General features: G+C 37.5%; 1 protein-coding gene across 3 annotated transcripts; it reads left to right on the top strand.

Moving 5' to 3' along the window:
- Positions 1-1123: 1123 nt before the first annotated feature.
- LOC131552041 (zinc finger protein 239-like) lies at positions 1124-17501 on the top strand. Of its 3 annotated transcripts, none has more exons than XM_058795431.1 (3): positions 1125-1979; positions 4161-4327; positions 14713-17501. In XM_058795431.1, the coding sequence occupies exons 2-3, from the start codon at positions 4243-4245 to the stop codon at positions 15816-15818; spliced, it is 1191 nt and encodes a 396-aa protein (XP_058651414.1). In that variant the 5' UTR covers positions 1125-1979; positions 4161-4242; the 3' UTR covers positions 15819-17501. The 3 variants fall into 3 exon arrangements, with proteins under 3 accessions (XP_058651416.1, XP_058651414.1, XP_058651415.1); XM_058795432.1 differs by lacking the exon at positions 1125-1979 and adding an exon at positions 6129-6192 and having other exon boundaries at positions 4207-4327; XM_058795433.1 differs by lacking the exon at positions 4161-4327 and having other exon boundaries at positions 1124-1979.
- The last annotated feature ends 1195 nt before the right edge of the window (positions 17502-18696 follow it).

Below are 18696 nucleotides of genomic sequence, written 5' to 3'. Positions count from 1 at the left end.
CTGTTTTTGGGCTCAAGAAGATGGATTGGTTTAATAAAGAATCATTGCACAGCAAGTCAAAAAAATATCAGAAGTTCTGATGTTTTTTTTTTTTGTTTATTAAATGTGCAGAGCAACCACCCAATAAAGCATTACAATAATCTAGCCTCGAGGTCATGAATTAATGTTTCTGCATTTGACATTGAGAGCATAGGTCGTAATTTAGATATATTTTTAAGATGGAAAAATGCAGTTTTACAAATGCTAGAAACATGTTTTTCGAAGGAAAGATTGCTATCAAAAAGTACGCCTAGGTTCCTGACTGATGACGAAGAATTGACAGAGCAGCCATCAAGTATTAGACAGTGAAGGTTATTACATGCAAAAGTTTTTGGTCCAATAATTAACACCTCAGAATTTAGCAGTAAGAAATTGCTAGTCATCCAGTTTGTTATATCAACTATACATTAGTTTTGCAAATTGGTAAGTTTCATCATTTCACAAAGAAATATAGAGCTGAGTATCATCAGCATAACAGTGAAAGCGGTCCCACTTTATATTAGGTGCCTTAACTACTTACATTTCAATTAATCATTTGGTACAATGCACTTATTGTGTACATACATGTTTTTACATTGTGCTTATATTTTTAAAAATGTAAAAATGTTTTTTATGTAATTACATCTGTAATTAATTTCTGTAATTACATTTGTAATTACACTGTTGACCCATCCCTTACACCTTAACCCACCCTTAAACCTACCCATACCACCAAACCTGTCCCTAACCTTACCCGTATCACACCTCAATAGCAGCAACAGTGTTTTGCAATACAGTATGAACACAATACTTAATTTTTTGATGTAAGTACATAGTAGTTAAGGCCACCTAATATAAAGTGTGACCGTGAAAGCTAACACCATGGAGATGTAGTTCCGGGAGGGAGTTGAGAACACTTACCATTACCGTCAAGTTAATGAACTGAACAAGGTGTATATATGCAAGGAAAACATAATGAGCCACAGGTGCTAATCATAGGTAACGGTATACTTCACTTTTGTAGGTTCTCCATGCATGTATGTTACGTATGAGCTCCCGTTTGTGGATGCACAAATAAACGACTGTGACTGACCTGATAATGAATAAAGCCATGCTGATTTAGTCTTCAAAAGCTGGCCAGTCATCACCGAGTAGTGCTTTCTCAACACACAGACTTCTCAACAGTGGGAATCAATTTTCCAGCAAATTATTACACAGTCCACTACATTATTATTATTATTATTATTATTTTGTATAGAAATAAAAATATATAAACACTTTCTGCTTATGTCAAAAATTGCTTTCACCCAGGACTAAGCCCTTGCTCCACCAATTCTCATCTTTCTTTCTCTTGGCATTTATTCATATAGATTTAACACATTCTTTTACTTGGTGATGCATGTGTGTCTTTAATAAAAAATTTTCTTTAATAATTTTTTTTCTTCAAACTTGCATTCTCTCATATCCTTATGTGGCATGAAGCATCTGCCTCTTTTGTGTTCTATTTTTTCACTGCTACAAAAAAGAAATAAAATCACAGCTAGGCTATTTGGCTCTGCACTATAAAAATAATTATCAGTGCACCAACATAATTTAATTATTTTTTTCTGCTGTCACCTTGTGATATCCATCCAGTTATCTATTGAATTTTACAATTTTTATAGTGTCTGTGGCCCTCAAAAAGATAAACCTTGTTTGTCTATGTATCCTAAGGGAAAAATATCAAATAACAATAGAGAAAAAATGGCTTGGAAATATGTATTTCACAAAGAATTTAACTCTGCATCCCGCTGGCACGTTTTATAATTTAAAATAATTTGTGTTTTTTTTTTTTTTTTTGCCTGTAATTTATTTTATTATTATTATTACAAGTTTATATAAGACTCTTATTTCGGTTTGGTTATGTGACGTCATTAGGACGCGCCGCGATGCTGGGTCTGTTGTGATTCGGCTGAAGAAAGGTTTGTGGTTTTTAACTGTTTCATATCTTTAAATCGATGCAAATTGTTCAGTCTATTTTATAGTTTTAACAAACGATCTATAATTAATTACTTATTATTGATATTGTAATGCTGTATCTGGCATTAATGAACGTTATTTTGTGTGAGCGCATATGCTTGTAAGTAACAGGAAAGGTGCGTCTCATATAGCTCACTAAATCATGAATGAGTTTATTATGAGCACAAATTGAGCCACTGGCATGTAGTAATGTGATAAACGGAGCTTTTGATTCAAAGCGCTGGAATCAGTGCACGCTGACGACACCCGCTGGTCAGAAATGAGAACTTTCACAGACAACAAAACAGTCTTCATGAAAGTGTAATCTGTCAAATCTAGAAATAAATAAGTAACTAAATATGCAGTGTCTGCATAATTAAAGGGTGTCATATGACGTTGCTAAAAAGAACATTATTTTGTGTATTTGGTGTAATGCAGTGTGTTTATGTGGTTTAAGGTAAAAAAAAAAAACATTATTTTCCACATACTGTACATTATTGTTGCTCCTCAATGCTCCGCCTTTCTGAAACGCGCCGATTTTTACAAAGCTCATCGTTCTGAGAAGCGGGGTGTGCTCTGATTGGCCGAATACCTCAAGCGTGAGACGGAAATGTTACGCCCCTTACCGTCAGTCCTCCGTATAATATTAATCATATTAATAGCTGCAAAAATGTAGTTCAGGGAACGCACATATTACAGTAAATGAAATATATCAAACAGCGTTGCCTCTTTTCTGTTTAGCCACAAAAATGTAAACGCATACACACATTACAATACAACGAAATGATATCAAACACCACTGCCTTTTCGTTTTCTTCAAAATATAAAATACAACCCTCTTTTCGTTTTCATTTTAAAAATATAAAACATTAATACGTGGTTTAATATGTGCACATATACTCTCACTATGTATAATAAAATCAAATATGACAAGCACAACTCTGCATTTTTTGTTAAATGTCAGTTTTAATTAACAATATAGCCATCATAAAAGTATAAAGTATAAGAGATTTATGTAATAGGAAATAAAGACAAAAGCAAACAATTCAGTCACCTTAACAAAGTAAGCGCTGTATTACGATTAATAAATGAATAATTTATGAAACATAACTTTGTGCTCAGCCAAAATGATATGACCTGGAAGAAATAATAGGTTCGTGAGACCAAAGATCGCCTGTTAGATTTACCCAAAACTAATTTTACCTCATGTTTAACCACTACAGAGACATCAGAGCCAGTGGCAAATGTCAGAAGGACTAGCCGCGGTGAGGCTGCTCTCAGTGGGATACATGAGCACTGAGCGCCTGGTGATCGTGTGGAGCTTACGTCTCCGAAATCGGCAAAACTGATTTTCAAATAGGCGCTATCTTTATAAATAAACCGCAGATTTGAGTTTTAAACAACTACATTCTCGCTTGAAATACTCTTAAAACTACATTTCATGACACAATAACAGTAATATTTTGAAACTTTGCGGTTTTCCCCTCCGCCATTAACGCTCGCTGATTGGTGCGAAATGCATTCTGGGATACCTGGCTGCCTCAAGTTCGCATAGGTCACCTCTGGATGCATCCTTGATAAAGGGGGCGGAGCAAGAACACATCCGGGGATTTGAACTGTACTTGGCTAGATGTGAACTTTGAATTGGAACAGTACTTGAGCGACGACTGATGACGTTTCACAAGAACACAAGTCCAGACAAGAACGCATATTGAGAAACGGCCATCGTCTCCACGACATGACGCCAGCGGCAGCAACAATACTACAGCGAGAATAATAGTAACGCCTTCTTTCATTGCGTATACATTTGGGCGGTGTTATGCAAATCCTCCCACACCGTGACGTAGACCTGTGGGGGCGTGTTTGAATGAGCTGTTTTAGGAGGGCGTGGTCGAGTCTTAACTTTTATAAAGAATATCTCTTTGGTTTTGAGACTTTAGTCTTTGCAACTTCAGGGATCAGATCTATGCACGAACAGCTTGTAACACTCCAAAGAGAAAGGACAACTTGAAATCACATCATATGACCCCCCTTTAATAATCTTTTATTAATTTGTAGTTGGAGTTTGTGTGACTAGGGAGCTGATTGAGACGCACCTAGAGATTTAGTTTGGATTTTTTTTTCTTCTTTTTTTTTCTATTTAGTAAAGTGGCAGTGTCCAAACAGAAAAAAAAATTAAAAATCCTGGTGAAGCAACTGAGATCCACGTGACATACTGTTATAAAGATGACGTTTATTAAAGAGGAGAGCGAAGACATGAAGATTGAAGAAACTTTCAGAGTGAAACAAGAAGTTACTGAGAAACAAACAGGTTGGTTTTCATTCTCAAAGTTAAACTGTGATCCTTATTAAGATGTTTCCCTCTTCATAAATAATTATTTTTGAAAAATGTCATATAAGTGGCTTAATGAAAAAGCTTTTATTTCAGACTAGGGATCCACAGATAGTTTTTTTTTTTTTTTTTTTGGCCGATACAATATTGATTTTAATAAACATCTTATTCACCAATTCTGATACAGATACAAAAATGTGTCACTTGCTCACTTATTTTAATTTTATTCAATAAAATATATTACTGTTTTGAAATAATCAAATCATTTTCACTGAACATGGATTGGTTCTATTTAACATTCATCGGGCCACCATTATATAAGAGGCACAAGATTAAAAATTAAATTAAATTAAATAAGACAACATGGCAACCTTCAGAAGTTAATTTTGCTATCAAATAGTTCTTATCAACAAAATAAATTAATAAATAATACATTTTTGATTTATTATAGAATATTACATATTTCTTTAATAAAGTCATTAACAAATGCAGTAATTCTAGTGTTCTTGTTCCATTATATTTGATCATAACCTATGTTTGATCAATTTAGCCTTTTCTCAAATCATCACAACTTGCCTAAATAAAAATCTATAGACATAAAACATTTCAAGCATATCACAATGTAAGTTTAAAGGGGTGGTTGACTGCGATTTCACTTTTTTAACGTTAGTTAGTGTGTAATGTTACTGTTTGAGCATAAACAACATCTGCAAAGTTGCGGCGCTGAAAGTTCAATGCAAACAGAGATATTGTCTTTTAAAATTCTGGCAGTTTAATGCCTACAAAAACGGCTGGTAAGGGACTACAACGAACTACTTCCCGGGTCTGATACGTCACTGACCCAGATAAACCCCGCCCCCGGGAACATGTAAGGAAGGGGGCGGGGCCATGCTGTGCTGCTTTAGAGAAGAGGAAGAGAAAACTAGGGGTGCACGTAAAACTCTACTCATATACGAATCGCTATTCTGTCTTCTGACGATTCTAATGGATTCACAAGTTTCAAATCATCATCTGTTCTAAAACAGCGGTTCTCAATACTGTTCCTCGCACCCCCCTGCTCTGCACATGCTCTGCATCTCTCTCTCTCTCATTCAGATCGTCAGATCAGCTCTAACAAACTGTTCCAATTATACACTTATTTTCACATAGCAATGAGAAGCATTATACATGGACGTGCGTGTGATTGCTGTGCCGTATTAAAGCTTTAATCAGGATAAAACCGTATATTAAAAGCTAACAGAAGCAGTGGCACTTACAAATAACAGCGTATCTAAAGGTATGAGACAACAACAAACCAAAAAAACATACCATTAAGAGCCATACTTGCACATGTTCTGCATGATCCTCTTCACTAATATTCACTGGGTCTCAATCGGGCTCAAATTGATAAGCAATATTAAAGACGCCATTGTTTACAATACAACCGGAGCGCATTCTGAGGTGAGGGGCGGGACGTTTTAGGCACTAGAGGAGGTTTAGCCAATCACAACACACTGGACCAGCTAACCAATCTGAGCCCATCATGTATTTCTGAGGGAGGGGCTTCATAAAACCAGGAAATAATCGGGGAGTTTATCAGAGAAGGGACAGAGCGGTGTAGAATAAAGGTAAATTATGTGAAAAATAATGCGTTTTAAAAAAACGAAGCATGAACACATGTTTGACTGCACCTCAGTCAACCACCCCTTTAAACGTTTAACCTAGATAAATGTGTGCTATTAGGCGCATAATCGTTTATAACCGTTTGTGTGGAGAGTGGAAACTAAAACACATTTTGCAGGACATGGAGGCACCAGCGCGATGTGGAAACAACTTAAAATACGCTGTCATTTTTGCTCATAAAGGTAAGAGTAATACATCATTCAGAACTGTAAACGGTCTACTTATATTTGTGTGCACTCACAATATTAACAAAACAATGTGCTTTTATAAAATATTTTTTTTTTTAATTAAAAAACGGGATGCGCTTTCTGCTGTCTGTCTTGAACAGGAGCGCTTCACAGTGATGAACCAAAACTCAGCAAATATTTGCCTCACAGAAATGATAAATATATCAATAGAAAACTTTGAATTACTACTATAAAACTAAATAATTCAAATCGAAAACAAAAACTATTTCATTATGTAATCTGTAAAGATGCATTTCTCTGTAAAGGTGCGTCCAATGAGGAGGTTGTGAGTCAGGATCATCAACTTCATCTTTGCGAAACTAGCTCATAAAACACTAGTTTATTAATAAATAATTCAAATATAAAAATAAGGAGAAGCCTAAAACAGGCCTGAAGCCCTGCCCGTGTCTGAGGTATGATGTGAAAATTGTCCCGAACCCCGGCCCTAGAGGTGAAAATAAATCGGGGCCCATCGGGCCTGGGCTGAAATGCAGGGCTCTATTCCAGTGGTTCTTTGGTTACTCTGTGAATAGGAAAGACAGCTGTGATGGTAGTCAGTGGTGGGACAGTGGGGTGTAAATATTCTGGTGACAGCTCTAGATTAAGATTAAGAGCACCTGCTAAGCTTTTTGAATTTGAAGATCAGGGTAAATTTTAATTATTTTGTCTTCTGGGAAACATCATGTAACTATCTTCTGTAGCTTCTGAAGGGCAGTACTAAATGAAAAAAAATATGATATTTAGGCAAAATAATAAAAATATTTTCTTGCTCTTTATGCATCACTCTTAATGCATCGTTTTTCCTTCTGAAGCATCAGTGAGCATTTGAACCTTTTGTAATAGCTGAATATGAGTCCCTCAGTTGTCCTCCGTGTGAAAAGATGGATCTCAAAATCATACAGTCATTGTTGGAAAGGGTTCAAATACACAAAAATGCTGGAAAACTAAATAATTTGTGGGACCTAAAGGATTTTTTCTGAAGAACAGGACGTTTAACTGTTCAGGACAAACAAGGGACTCATGAACAACTAAAAAAAAAAACAAAAAAAAAAACAGCTGTGGATCATTCAGGTAACAACACAGTATTAAGAATCAAGTAAAATTTTGAACGGGTAATTTTTATAAATTCAACTTATTTTCTCTTGTGGACTATATGTAAACATATTTTATGTGAAATATCTTATTCAGGTCAGAACTAAATGAACAATAACATGCATTTTGTATGATCCCTCTTATTTTGGTAAAATAATTAACATTTTGCAGATTTTGCAAGGTGTAGCCTGTGTAAACTTTTGACTTCAACTGTATTTTGTTGTGAGACAGTGCTTTTTGTTAATTTAAGGCAAATAATCCCATTGTTATAATGACATTAGTGCTGTCACTATATCAAATTTTTCGCTACACAATTATCGTGGCCAAAATAATTTATGAATAGTGTGACTAACAATAACTATCATTAACAGCATAATGATAGCATACAGGTGCTGGTCATATAATTAGAATATCATCAAAAAGTTTATTTATTTCACTAATTCCATTCAAAAAGTGAAACTTGTATATTATATTCATTCATTACACACAGACTGATATATTTCAAATGCTTATTTCTTTTAATTTTGATGATTAGAGCTTACAGCTCATGAAAGTCAAAAATCAGTATCTCAAAATATTAGAATATTACTTAAGACCAATACAAAGAAAGGATTTTTAGAAATATTGGCCAACCCGAAAAGTATGAAAATGAAAAGTATGAGCATGTACAGCACTCAATACTTAGTTGGGGCTCCTTTTGCCTGAATTACTGCAGCAATGCGGCGTGGCATGGAGTCGATCAGTCTGTGGCACTGCTCAGGTGTTATGAGAGCCCAGGTTGCTCTGATAGTGGCCTTCAGCTCATCTGCATTGTTGGGTCTGGTGTCTCTCATCTTCCTCTTGACAATACCCCACAGATTCTCTATGGGGTTCAGGTTAGGCGAGTTTGCTGGCCAATCAAGCACAGTAACACTATGGTCATTGAACCAGCTTTTGGTACCTTTGGCAGTGTGTGCAGGTGCCAAGTCCTGCTGGAAAATGAAATCAGCATCTCCATAAAGCTTGTCAGCAGAAGGAAGCATGAAGTGCTCTAAAATCTCCTGGTAGATGGCTGCGTTGACTGTGGACATCAGAAAACACAGTGGACCAACACCAGCAGATGACATGGCAACCCAAATCATCACTGACTGTGGAAACTTCACACTGGACTTCAAGCAACATGGATTCTGTGCCTCTCCACTCTTCCTTCAGACTCTGGGACCTTGATTTCCAAATGAAATGTAAAATTTACTTTCATCTGAAAAGAGGACTTTGGACCACTGAGCAACAGTTCAGTTCTTTTTCTCCACAGCCCAGTTAAGATGCTTCTGACGTTGTCTCTGTTTCAGAAGTGGCTTGGTAGCCCTTTTCCTGAAGACGTCTGAGCGTGGTGACTCTTGATGCACTGACTCCAGCTTCAGTTCACTCCTTGTGAAGCTCTCCCAAGTGTTTGAATCGGCTTTGCTTGACTGTATTCTCAAGCTTGCGGTCATCCCTGCTGCTTGTGCACCTTTTCCTACCCAAATTCTTCTTTCCAGTCAACTTTGCATTAATATGCTTTGATACAGCACTCTGTAAACAGCCACACCTTTTAGTAATGACCTTCTGTGACTTACCCTCTTTGTGGAGGGTGTCAATGTTCGTCTTCTGGATCATTGCCAAGTCAGCAGTCTTCCCCATTATTGTGGTTTCAAAGAACAAGATATACCCAGAATTTATACTGTAGGGATGGTCATTTATTCAAGCTCAAATATAAATATTCTAATATTTTGAGATACTGATTTTTGACTTTCATGAGCTGTAAGCATCAAAATTAAAAGAAATAAACATTTGAAATATATCAGTCTGTGTGTAATGAATGAATATAATATACAAGTTTCACTTTTTGAATGGAATTAATGAAATAAACTTTTTGATGATATTCTAATTATATGACCAGCACCTGTATATCGTGATAAATAATGTTATCAGTCAAATTTTACACCAATGCATTCAAAAGGAACAGTTAAAATTAGTTTAAACAGTTAAAACAGTTTGAAATAACTCCCTTCTGTTAAATGATGTTGCTTCAAATCACAGAATGAGGCAGAAAATTATTTGTTAGTATTCTATATTGTAATAAAGGTGATGGTGATTGGATTATACATTGCATTATACATTATCTTTATGAAAATATCCAAGATGGTTATCATGTTCATGATTATCGTCAATATTGGTATATAGTGGCACCCCTAAATCACATATTTTAATGCAGAGTGTGCTTAATTGGGGTTGGAACTAAACTCTGCAGTGGTGGGTTTGTCAAAAGCATCGTTAGCTAACTATGGTCACAAGTTACAATGAACTCTAGTGGTAACGATGGAACTTGCGACCATAGTTGCTTTTGGGACTGGACTGTGGCCCTCCAGGAGAAGGATTGGCCACCCCTGTTTTAATAAAAAATATCGCAAACGCTATTAAAATCGTGATTAATCGCATGATTGTCATGAGTTAACTCGTGATTAATCGCAACTTAATCGCACGTTTTTATTTGTTCTAAATGTACCTTAAATTAATATTTTTCAAATTTTTAATAATCTAATCAACATGGGCATGGGCAAATATGGATGCTTTATGCAAATGGTTGATTATTATTATTGAAACCATAGTCAACATAGAGCATGAAGAGTAGACATGTTTCAAAGGTCATAGATGTTTTTATATAGTACATATATTTTAGAGTAATCAATGTGCAGCTTGTATAGAAATACAAATTTACTGTCCTCTAAATATAACTCAACATATAGCCATTATTGTCCAAATAACTGGCAGCAAAAATGAGTACACCCTAAGTGAACATGTCAAAACTGTGTCCCAAGTGTCAATATTTTGTAGGGGCACCATTGTTATCTAGCACAGCCTTAATCCTCCTGGGCTTGGAGCTGCACAGGTTGTTGCTGGGATCCTCTTCCACTCCTCCACAATGACATCACGGAGCTGCTGGATGTTAGACACATGTTGCTTCCCCACCTTCCGCTTGAGGATGCCCCACATGTGCTCAATAGGGTTCAGGTCTGGAGACATACTTGGCCACTCCATCACCTTCATCAGCAAGGCAGTTGTCATCTTGGCAGTGTGTTTGGGGTCGTTATTATGTTGGAAAACTGCCATTCGGCCTAGTTTCTGAAGGGAGGGCATCATCTTCTGCTTCAGAATGTCATGGTACATGTTGGAATGCATGTTTCCCTCAATGAACCACAGCTCCCCAGTACCAGCAGCACTCATGCAGCCCCAGACCATAATGCTACCACCACCATGCTTGACTGTAGGCAAGACACAATTTTCTTGGTACTCCTCACCAGGGCGTCACCACACATGCTGGACACCATCTGAGCCAAACAAATTTACCTTAGACTCATCAGACCACAGGACATGGTTCCAGTAATTCATGCTCTTGGCCAGGTTGTCTTCAGCAAACTGTTTGCAGGCTTTTTTGTGAGCCAGCATCAAAAGAGGCTTCCTTCTGGGACAACGGCCATGCAAACCGACTTGTTGCAGTGTGCGGCGTAGGGTCTGAGCGTTGACAAGCTAACCTTCCGCTTCTGCAACCTCTAAAGCAATGCTGGCAGCATCTCGTCTTGGAAAACCTTTGTATGACCCTGGCCACTGTACTGTAACTCAGTTCCAGGGTGTTACCGAACTTCTTATAGCCTCGGCCATCTTTGTGGAGAGCAACAATTCTAATTCTCAAATCCTCAGAGAGTTCTTTGCCATGAGGTACCATGTTGAGCATCCAGTGGTCAGTATGAGAAAATTGTACTCCAAGCACCAAATTTTAACTACTCTAAAACAAGATACACAAATTTGTATGGTCCTGTCAATCAGACAAAAACATGAACATGATGAATAGTACAAGGCTTTCCTGTAGCTCAAATAGTAGAGCATGGCGCTAGCAACGCCAAGATCATGGGTTCGATTCCCAGGGAAAGCAAGAGCTGATCAAATGTAAAAACTGTAACTTGAATGCAATGTAAGTCGCTTTGGATAAAAGCGTCTGCTAAATGCATAAATGTAAATGTAAATGTAAACATGTGGCTTTGCATGGTTAAACGACATATAGCTGTTTTCACGTAGGGTGTACTCACTTTTGTTGCCAGCTTTTTTGACAATAATGGCTGTGTGTTGAGTTATTTTCAGAGGACAGTAAATCTTTACTGCTATACAAGTTGACTACTCTAAAATATATCTAAGTTTCATTTCTATAGTATTGTCCCTTGAAAAGATATACTAAAATGATTACCGAAATGTGAGGGGTGTACTCACTTTTGTGAGATACTGTGTATATATATATATATATATATATATATGTACATATGGACTGTACTCACAGCTGGCAGGTGTTTTTCCTGCAGCTTTCTTCTTTTTTTCTTTCTTGAAAGCCTGATTTCAGACTTTATTTGTTTAACCTTTATTAAACATTAGACACTAAGTTACCAATCACAAGTTGTGTCTGCAAATTCATGATGTCCTTCAGGGGGAGCTTAAACAAGGAGAAAAGCAGAGGACCTCCATACTGAGCCCTGTGGCACTCCATTCTTGTGTTTCATGAGATGTACATTATATTTCTCTGTGGCAAAGTTGTGGCATCAGTATTTTTGTTTGTAAATAGTAGTAATAGTGTTTAAGTACTTAGAGTTTAATTAAAAGTTAAAAGACTCTACTGTCTAACACTGCTGAAAGTCTCACAGACCCAAATGATTCACACACATTTAATCTTTCCAGTAACTGTGTAGCAGTAGCTTAATCTTACATTATTAGTTAGTATTTACAATTATGCATTTAGCAGACAATTTCATCCAAAGGGACTTGTAATGTTTCGTGTTAGTGTGTGAGAGAGTGCATTTGGTTTATGGGTGTGGAATGGTTAAGTGCTTGTGGAAGAGGTCAGTCTTCAGCTTCTTCTTAAAAGTTGTGATTATCTCAGCTGTTCGGGAGGAGGTTGGTAGCTCATTCCAACAGAGAGAAGCAGGAAGTATGAAGGTTTTGGAGAGTGACATTGTGCTTTGTTGTGAAGGAAGAACAAGGTGTAATTTACTCAGTGACCATAGCTGGTAGGAGGTAGTATACACTTGAAGAATTGAATTGAGGTAGGTGGTGCTGTTGCGGTGGGAATCCTGAAAGCCGGTGTTGAAATGTTAAATATGATTCTGACCGCAACTGGGAACAAGTGGGGTGAGATCAGGAGGAGTGTGATGTGGGTTGTATTCGGCTGATTGAAGATTAGGCATGCTGCTATGTTCTTGATCATCTGCCAAGGCTTAGTCATGCTGACTGGAAAGCTGACCAGTCTTGAAATGACAAGAGCTTGGCCAAGCAGCTGTGCCTTGCGTTTTGGAGCTGCTTATTATCTGCATAGCAGTAGAAGGAGAAGCCATGTGCCTTTATGATTGTTCCCAGTGAAACTGTGTAAATGTAGAAGCAAAGAGAACTGTGCATTGAACCTTGAGACACTCCAGAGATTAGCTGATGCCACTTAAACTCTCCTCCTCTCCATGTATGTAACACCTTTTTCTAGTGGTCGACCGATTATCAGCGCCGATATTAAGCATTTTTATGATTATCGTATAGGTCATTTTCAAAACCGATGTGCCGATAAAATTATTTAATTTTGAAACGCGCTGTTTGGCTCTGATGCAGCCTGTCAGAACTCACCACTCTGTGGCCCAGAGCAGTCTCTGCCCACCGCGCATCTTATCAAGACCAATCAATGTGGAAGACTGGGCACTCTGACACTGAAAGGCTTGCTACAGTTTCAGTGATCATCAGGCATCAGTTGTCTCTCAACGGCAGCAGCAGACGTTGCTCAAGTTGCAATAAATCACAATCCACTACACTGAAGTTGCAAAACACCTCAATATTATCTATTTATTTATGGTTTCCACGATGGGGAAAACGCAGACGGAATCACGGAATCCAGTCATAAAGGGAATTTACCATATAACGCGGAGTCACAGAGTTCGTCCAAGTTTGGATGAATTAATCAAAAGTAGGTCAGTACACTTAAATCTACTCCCGCTATGGACTAGTAACTGTAAATATTAAGCTGCAAAAAGACTTATTTAAATATGAATTCTGCATGTCTATGTATATGTGAATGGCACAGACGCGCGGTTTTGATTATACACACACACACTGAAGAGCGCGACACTTGCGGTGTTTTCAGCATCTGCCGTCTCACTAAATGAGGACATAAATACATGAACAACATCCCCAGAACTGCTCTGAGAGTTACTTCATGAGCATTTGACCGTTTCATTTGAGTAAAACGATCGTCATATCACATACATAGGCTACACAGAAACTTAAGAGGTCCTAATGGCAACCCGTCAAAATAAAAGTTTGGTTTATCTACTACTACTACTACAACAACAACTTTTGTTTAAAAGAATAAATCACACAATACGCTATTTCTTCCATGTTTTAATTTTAATGGTAAACTCATTTGATTAAAATATATCATTTGCACTGCACTGTAAATGAAAACTAATCGAAATTACTGTCACATAGGCTAAGATTAAGATACTGTAACATAGGCCAATATTAGGATGACATAAATTGTGACATTTCAATAGGCTATTGAAACAAGTGTGCCTATAACAGGCTGTTAGTGTTATAGTTTAATTAAAATAGTTGCAGTCTTCTTCACAACTTCTACAATGGAGCTATGAAGACAATTAAATTATTTACACTTATTATATTATAATTATGAGATGTTATGCTATTACACATACATTTCTAACATGTAAATTATTGAAGCCAAATACTTACATTTCCCCAAGCTGTTTATCTGTAGTACAGTATTCATAGGCTTAATCATGAAGCATGCAGTGGCCCCACTTTTAACTCTCTCTTTATATTACCCTTATTGTAGATGGATGCATGGAGGATGACAAGAGTAAGAAGTGCAATCAACACCAGGGAAGGCAGTTTTTGTCAGAGCCCTTGTTATTCTTAATTTTGACATTAATTTTCATTTTTACATCAGACATAATATATCGGTTAAAAATATCGGTTATCGGTCCACTTGATCTGTAATAATCGGTATCGGCATCGGCCCTGAAAAACACATATCGGTCGACCCCTACCTCTTTCAGTAGCTTAGTGCAAATGTTTTTTTTCCCTCAAGGTATACCTTCTCTAACACACCCATTTCAGGTCTTTGAGTCTCTGCTAAAGAGCTGATGACCTCAATCAGGTGTGTTTGATTGAGACATGCAAAATGTGCAATGCTGAGGTAACTCCAGGAACAGGGTTCAAAACCCATGGCTTAGTGAGTACAGGTTCTAGTTGGATGTTGTTGTTGATGCCTTTTGCTTAGTGGCATTAAACCGGGGCTAACTTTTTTGTTTCTTTTTTTCAATTTAGAACTGATGCCACTGAAAGAGGAGAGTGACATGCTGACTGATATGGAAGAGAAAGATCAATATGAGAAACATCATGATTTCATAACTGGAGATGAATCTTTTAGTTGCTCACAGACTGGAAATACTTCCTCTAGAAAGATAGCTCAAAAGATAGGTACAACAAGTTATTTTGCCTGCTTTCAGTGTGGGAAGAGTTTCAATCAACATGAAAACCTTCAGGTCCACCTAAAACTTCACACTGGAGAGAAGTCTTACACATACCCTCAATGTGGAAAACAAGACGGGAAATTTAAAGTCCACATGAGATTTCACACTGGAGAGAGCCCTTTCACCTGTCAACAGTGTGGAAACATATTCACTCAAAAAGGAAGCCTTAACAGGCACATAAGAATTCACATTGGAGAGAAGCCTTACACTTGCCCTCAGTGTGGAAAGAGTTTTGATCAACATGGAAACCTTAAAGTCCACATGAGAGTTCACACTGGAGAGAGCCCTTTCACCTGTCAACAGTGTGGAAAAAGTTTCAGCCGAAAAGGAAACCTTAATTATCACATGAGAGTTCACACTGGTGAGAGCCCTTTCACCTGCCAACAGTGTGGCATAAGTTTCACAGTAAAAGGAAGCCTTACCAGGCACATGAGAATTCACACTGGAGAGAAGCCTTACACATGCCCTCAGTGTGGAGAGAGTTTCGAACAACATGGAAACCTTAAGGTCCACATGAGAATTCACACTGGAGAAAAGCCTTACACATGCCCTCAGTGTGAAAAGAGTTTTGATCAACATTGGAACCTTAAAGTCCACATGAGAGTTCACACTGGAGAGAAACCTTACAAATGCACTCAGTGTGGAAAGAGTTTCGATCGACATGGAAACTTTAAAGCCCACGTGAGAGTTCACACTGGAGAGAAGCCTTACACATGCGCTCAGTGTGGTAAGAGTTTCACTCAAAAAGGACACCTTGAAGTCCACATGAGAATTCACACTGGAGAGAAGCCTTTCATCTGCCAACAATGTGGAAAAAGTTTCAGCCGAAAAGGAATCCTTGACAAGCATATGAAAATTCACACTGGAGAGGAGGAGTTTAGATCCACATGGACGTCTTAACGCCCACATAAAAATTCACACTGGAGAGAAACATTTATATTTGGTCAGCATGGGAAGAGTTTACGATATAACGTATCCCTTAATTACTACATGCAGATTCACTTAAAACCCTTCTAAGCTGTTTGGGGTCTTTTTGACTCCAAATGACATTTACTGAAATTTAAAAAAAAAAATGTTCCCTTTATCGAAATGGCATGAGACTTTGGAAGGTTGTCAACACGTGCTAGCTCTACAACAAGTCAAAATTAAGTGAGTTTTTGCTCGAAACAAGCAAAATAATCTGCCAATGGGGTAAGAAAAATAATCTTATTTTCTGTTTGAAATTAGATTATTTTGCTTGTTTCGAGCAAAAACTCACTGAATTTTGACTTGTTTTTGCTGAAAACAAGACAATAATTTTTCCTTCTTGATTTAAGAATTTTTAGATATTTTGGCTGGAAACAAGACAAAAAATCTAAGTAAGAAAAGCATTTTTTGCAGTGCAGACTCTTGGTCTCATCCTTTGAAATACTTTCCCCAGCCTTTAATGCAGCCAATTCCAATTGTTGCTTATTTTGGGGAGTTTCTGCCTTTACTCTCCTCTTCAGCTGGTGAAATTCATGTTCAATCGGATTTAAATCTGGAGATTGACTTTCCATTTCTTTGCCCTTATAAATTCTTTGACTGAACTGGCAGGGTGTTTTGGGTCATTGTCCTGATGCAATATGAAGCACTTCCCAATGAATCTGGTGGCATTTTCTTGAATATTGGTAGGCAAGATGGTTTTGTACCCTTCCAAATTCATTCTGCTACTGTCATCATACATTAAGTCATCAGTAAAGTTGAGAGGGCCTGTTCCAGAGACATGCATGCCCATGCCATGACACCACCTTCACCATGCTTTACAGATTAGGCTGTATGCGTGGGATCATTGCAGTTCCCTTTTTTCTCCACATTTTTGCTTTCCCATCACATCGATAAAGGTTCATCTTTGTCTCATCGGTCCATAAACACAGTTCCAAAACTCTTCTGACTCACCTTTGTGCTTTTTTGCAAACTCTAATCTTGCCTTTCTGTTTTTGGAGCCGGTCAGAGGTTTGTATCTTGCTGTGTAGCATCATGTAGTAATTGTATGTCAAAGTCTCCTGAGGACAGTAGATTGTCAGAGCATCACCCCAGCTTTCTGGAAGTTGTTGGTGATTTTACAGACAAGTCTTTTAGGGTTCATTTTCACAGCTTTTATGATTTGTCTGTCATCAACTACTGTTGTTTTCTCAGCCAATCAGGTAGTTGCTGGTGTCGCTGGTGGTTTCCAAACTCTTGATTTCTCCATGCCCTTTGTTTTTGCTATAGCTCTAATTAACTTCCTCTTTTGTTTTAGCATCCAAATTGCTTGCTTTTCTCTCAAAGTCAGCTCCCTCGTCTTCATCCTGGTTTGTGTGTGTCATCATCAAATGCAAGATTCAGAGAGCAGAAGTAATGGATATAACTGATACGACACATTCCCTGCTTTTAATATCTGAAGAATTAATGCAACAGGACACAGCTGATCACTTAGAAAGACCCGTGAGGCAACTGTTCCAATACTAATGCTCACATCAGATAGAGGGATGAAACTCTAAAACTTCTTAGCTGGTAAAACATCTATGTATTGAATCACCCAATAATAAAATATAACATTCTGTAGTTTTGTCTCATATTCATCTTTTAATCATATTTGTAAATGTCTTGACTCCACAGCCAACAGAGCAATTTTGTCTTTACTGTTCCAATACTTTTGGAGGGCACTGTATATATATATATATATATATACACACACACAGCCGTTCAAAAGATTTGTAATGTTTCTTAATGTAATTTATTTCAGTGATGCAAATCAGAATTTTTATCAGCCCTTAAGCCAGTTGCCAGTGTCACATAATCCTTCAGAAATCATATGTTGATTTATTATCAATGCTGTTCTTTTTAGCTTTTTATTCATCAAAGAATCCTGAACAAAATGTCACAGGTTACAAACTGTTTCCAACACTGGTAATAAATCAATATATTAGAATGATTTCTGATGGATCATGTGACTCTAAAAACTGACATAACAGCTGATGAAAATTCTGATTTGCATCACTGAATTAAATTATATTTTAAAGTATATTAAATATATATATATAACATCTCTCTCTCTCTCTCTCTATATATATATATGTATATAACCTCTGACACGGAGAAGAGTGAAAACTCCTCACATGACCGCTACCGAACATAACGAGACATTGGGTTTGGCGGGTGTTCATTTCATACTCTGTGACAGCTTATTTAATGTATATAAGGTACATGTATAACAAACTGGTAATGTCATAGTGGTGTCGTGTACTGTAATCGAATGTAGCCTATCTATACCTGTGGAACCATAGACAGCACACGCGGTGTTCATCTAACAGGCTAATGATCGTCATAGCTAGCAAACAACAGCCTTTGCAGATTTGCTTTCAATTGACTGTAGATCTAAAGCCATGTCTTCAACGCTCTTGATGTTACAACTCTGAGTGAGAACCGCTTCACAGCGCATGCGGCAGGGAACTGAACGAATCATTCAAACTGATTTGCGAACCGATTCACCGGGTGATCAAGCCTTTGAACAGAATTGACTCATTGATTTTCCAACTTTTGAGCGTTTAGTTGCCATTTTGTAAATCTGAAAACTTCTACGCAGGAATGAAGGCCTGGCACTAGAGCACAAATGCAATGTAAAACAGACATGCTCACACACACACACACACACACACACACATTGGGTTTCCATGTTTTATGGGTTCATTCCATAGGCGCAATGGTTTTTACACTGTATATACTGTATTTTCTATCGCCCTACACCTTACCCTACCCCTTACAGAAAACTTTCTGC

This window comes from Onychostoma macrolepis, chromosome 13 (genome assembly GCF_012432095.1).
Source record: "Onychostoma macrolepis isolate SWU-2019 chromosome 13, ASM1243209v1, whole genome shotgun sequence".
Classification (NCBI taxonomy): Eukaryota; Metazoa; Chordata; class Actinopteri; order Cypriniformes; family Cyprinidae; genus Onychostoma; species Onychostoma macrolepis.
The sequence above is the reverse complement of the archived record's forward strand: the minus strand, read 5'-3'. Positions and strand labels throughout refer to the sequence as shown.

Excerpts from the sequence above, each read along its gene's own strand:
- LOC131552041 (XM_058795431.1), top strand. The coding sequence starts at position 4,243 with ATGACGTTTATTAAAGAGGAGAGCGAAGACATGAAGATTGAAGAAACT. Across the intron at positions 4,328-14,712 it reads AGTTACTGAGAAACAAACAG|AACTGATGCCACTGAAAGAG; the intron begins GTTGGTTTTCAT and ends TTTTCAATTTAG.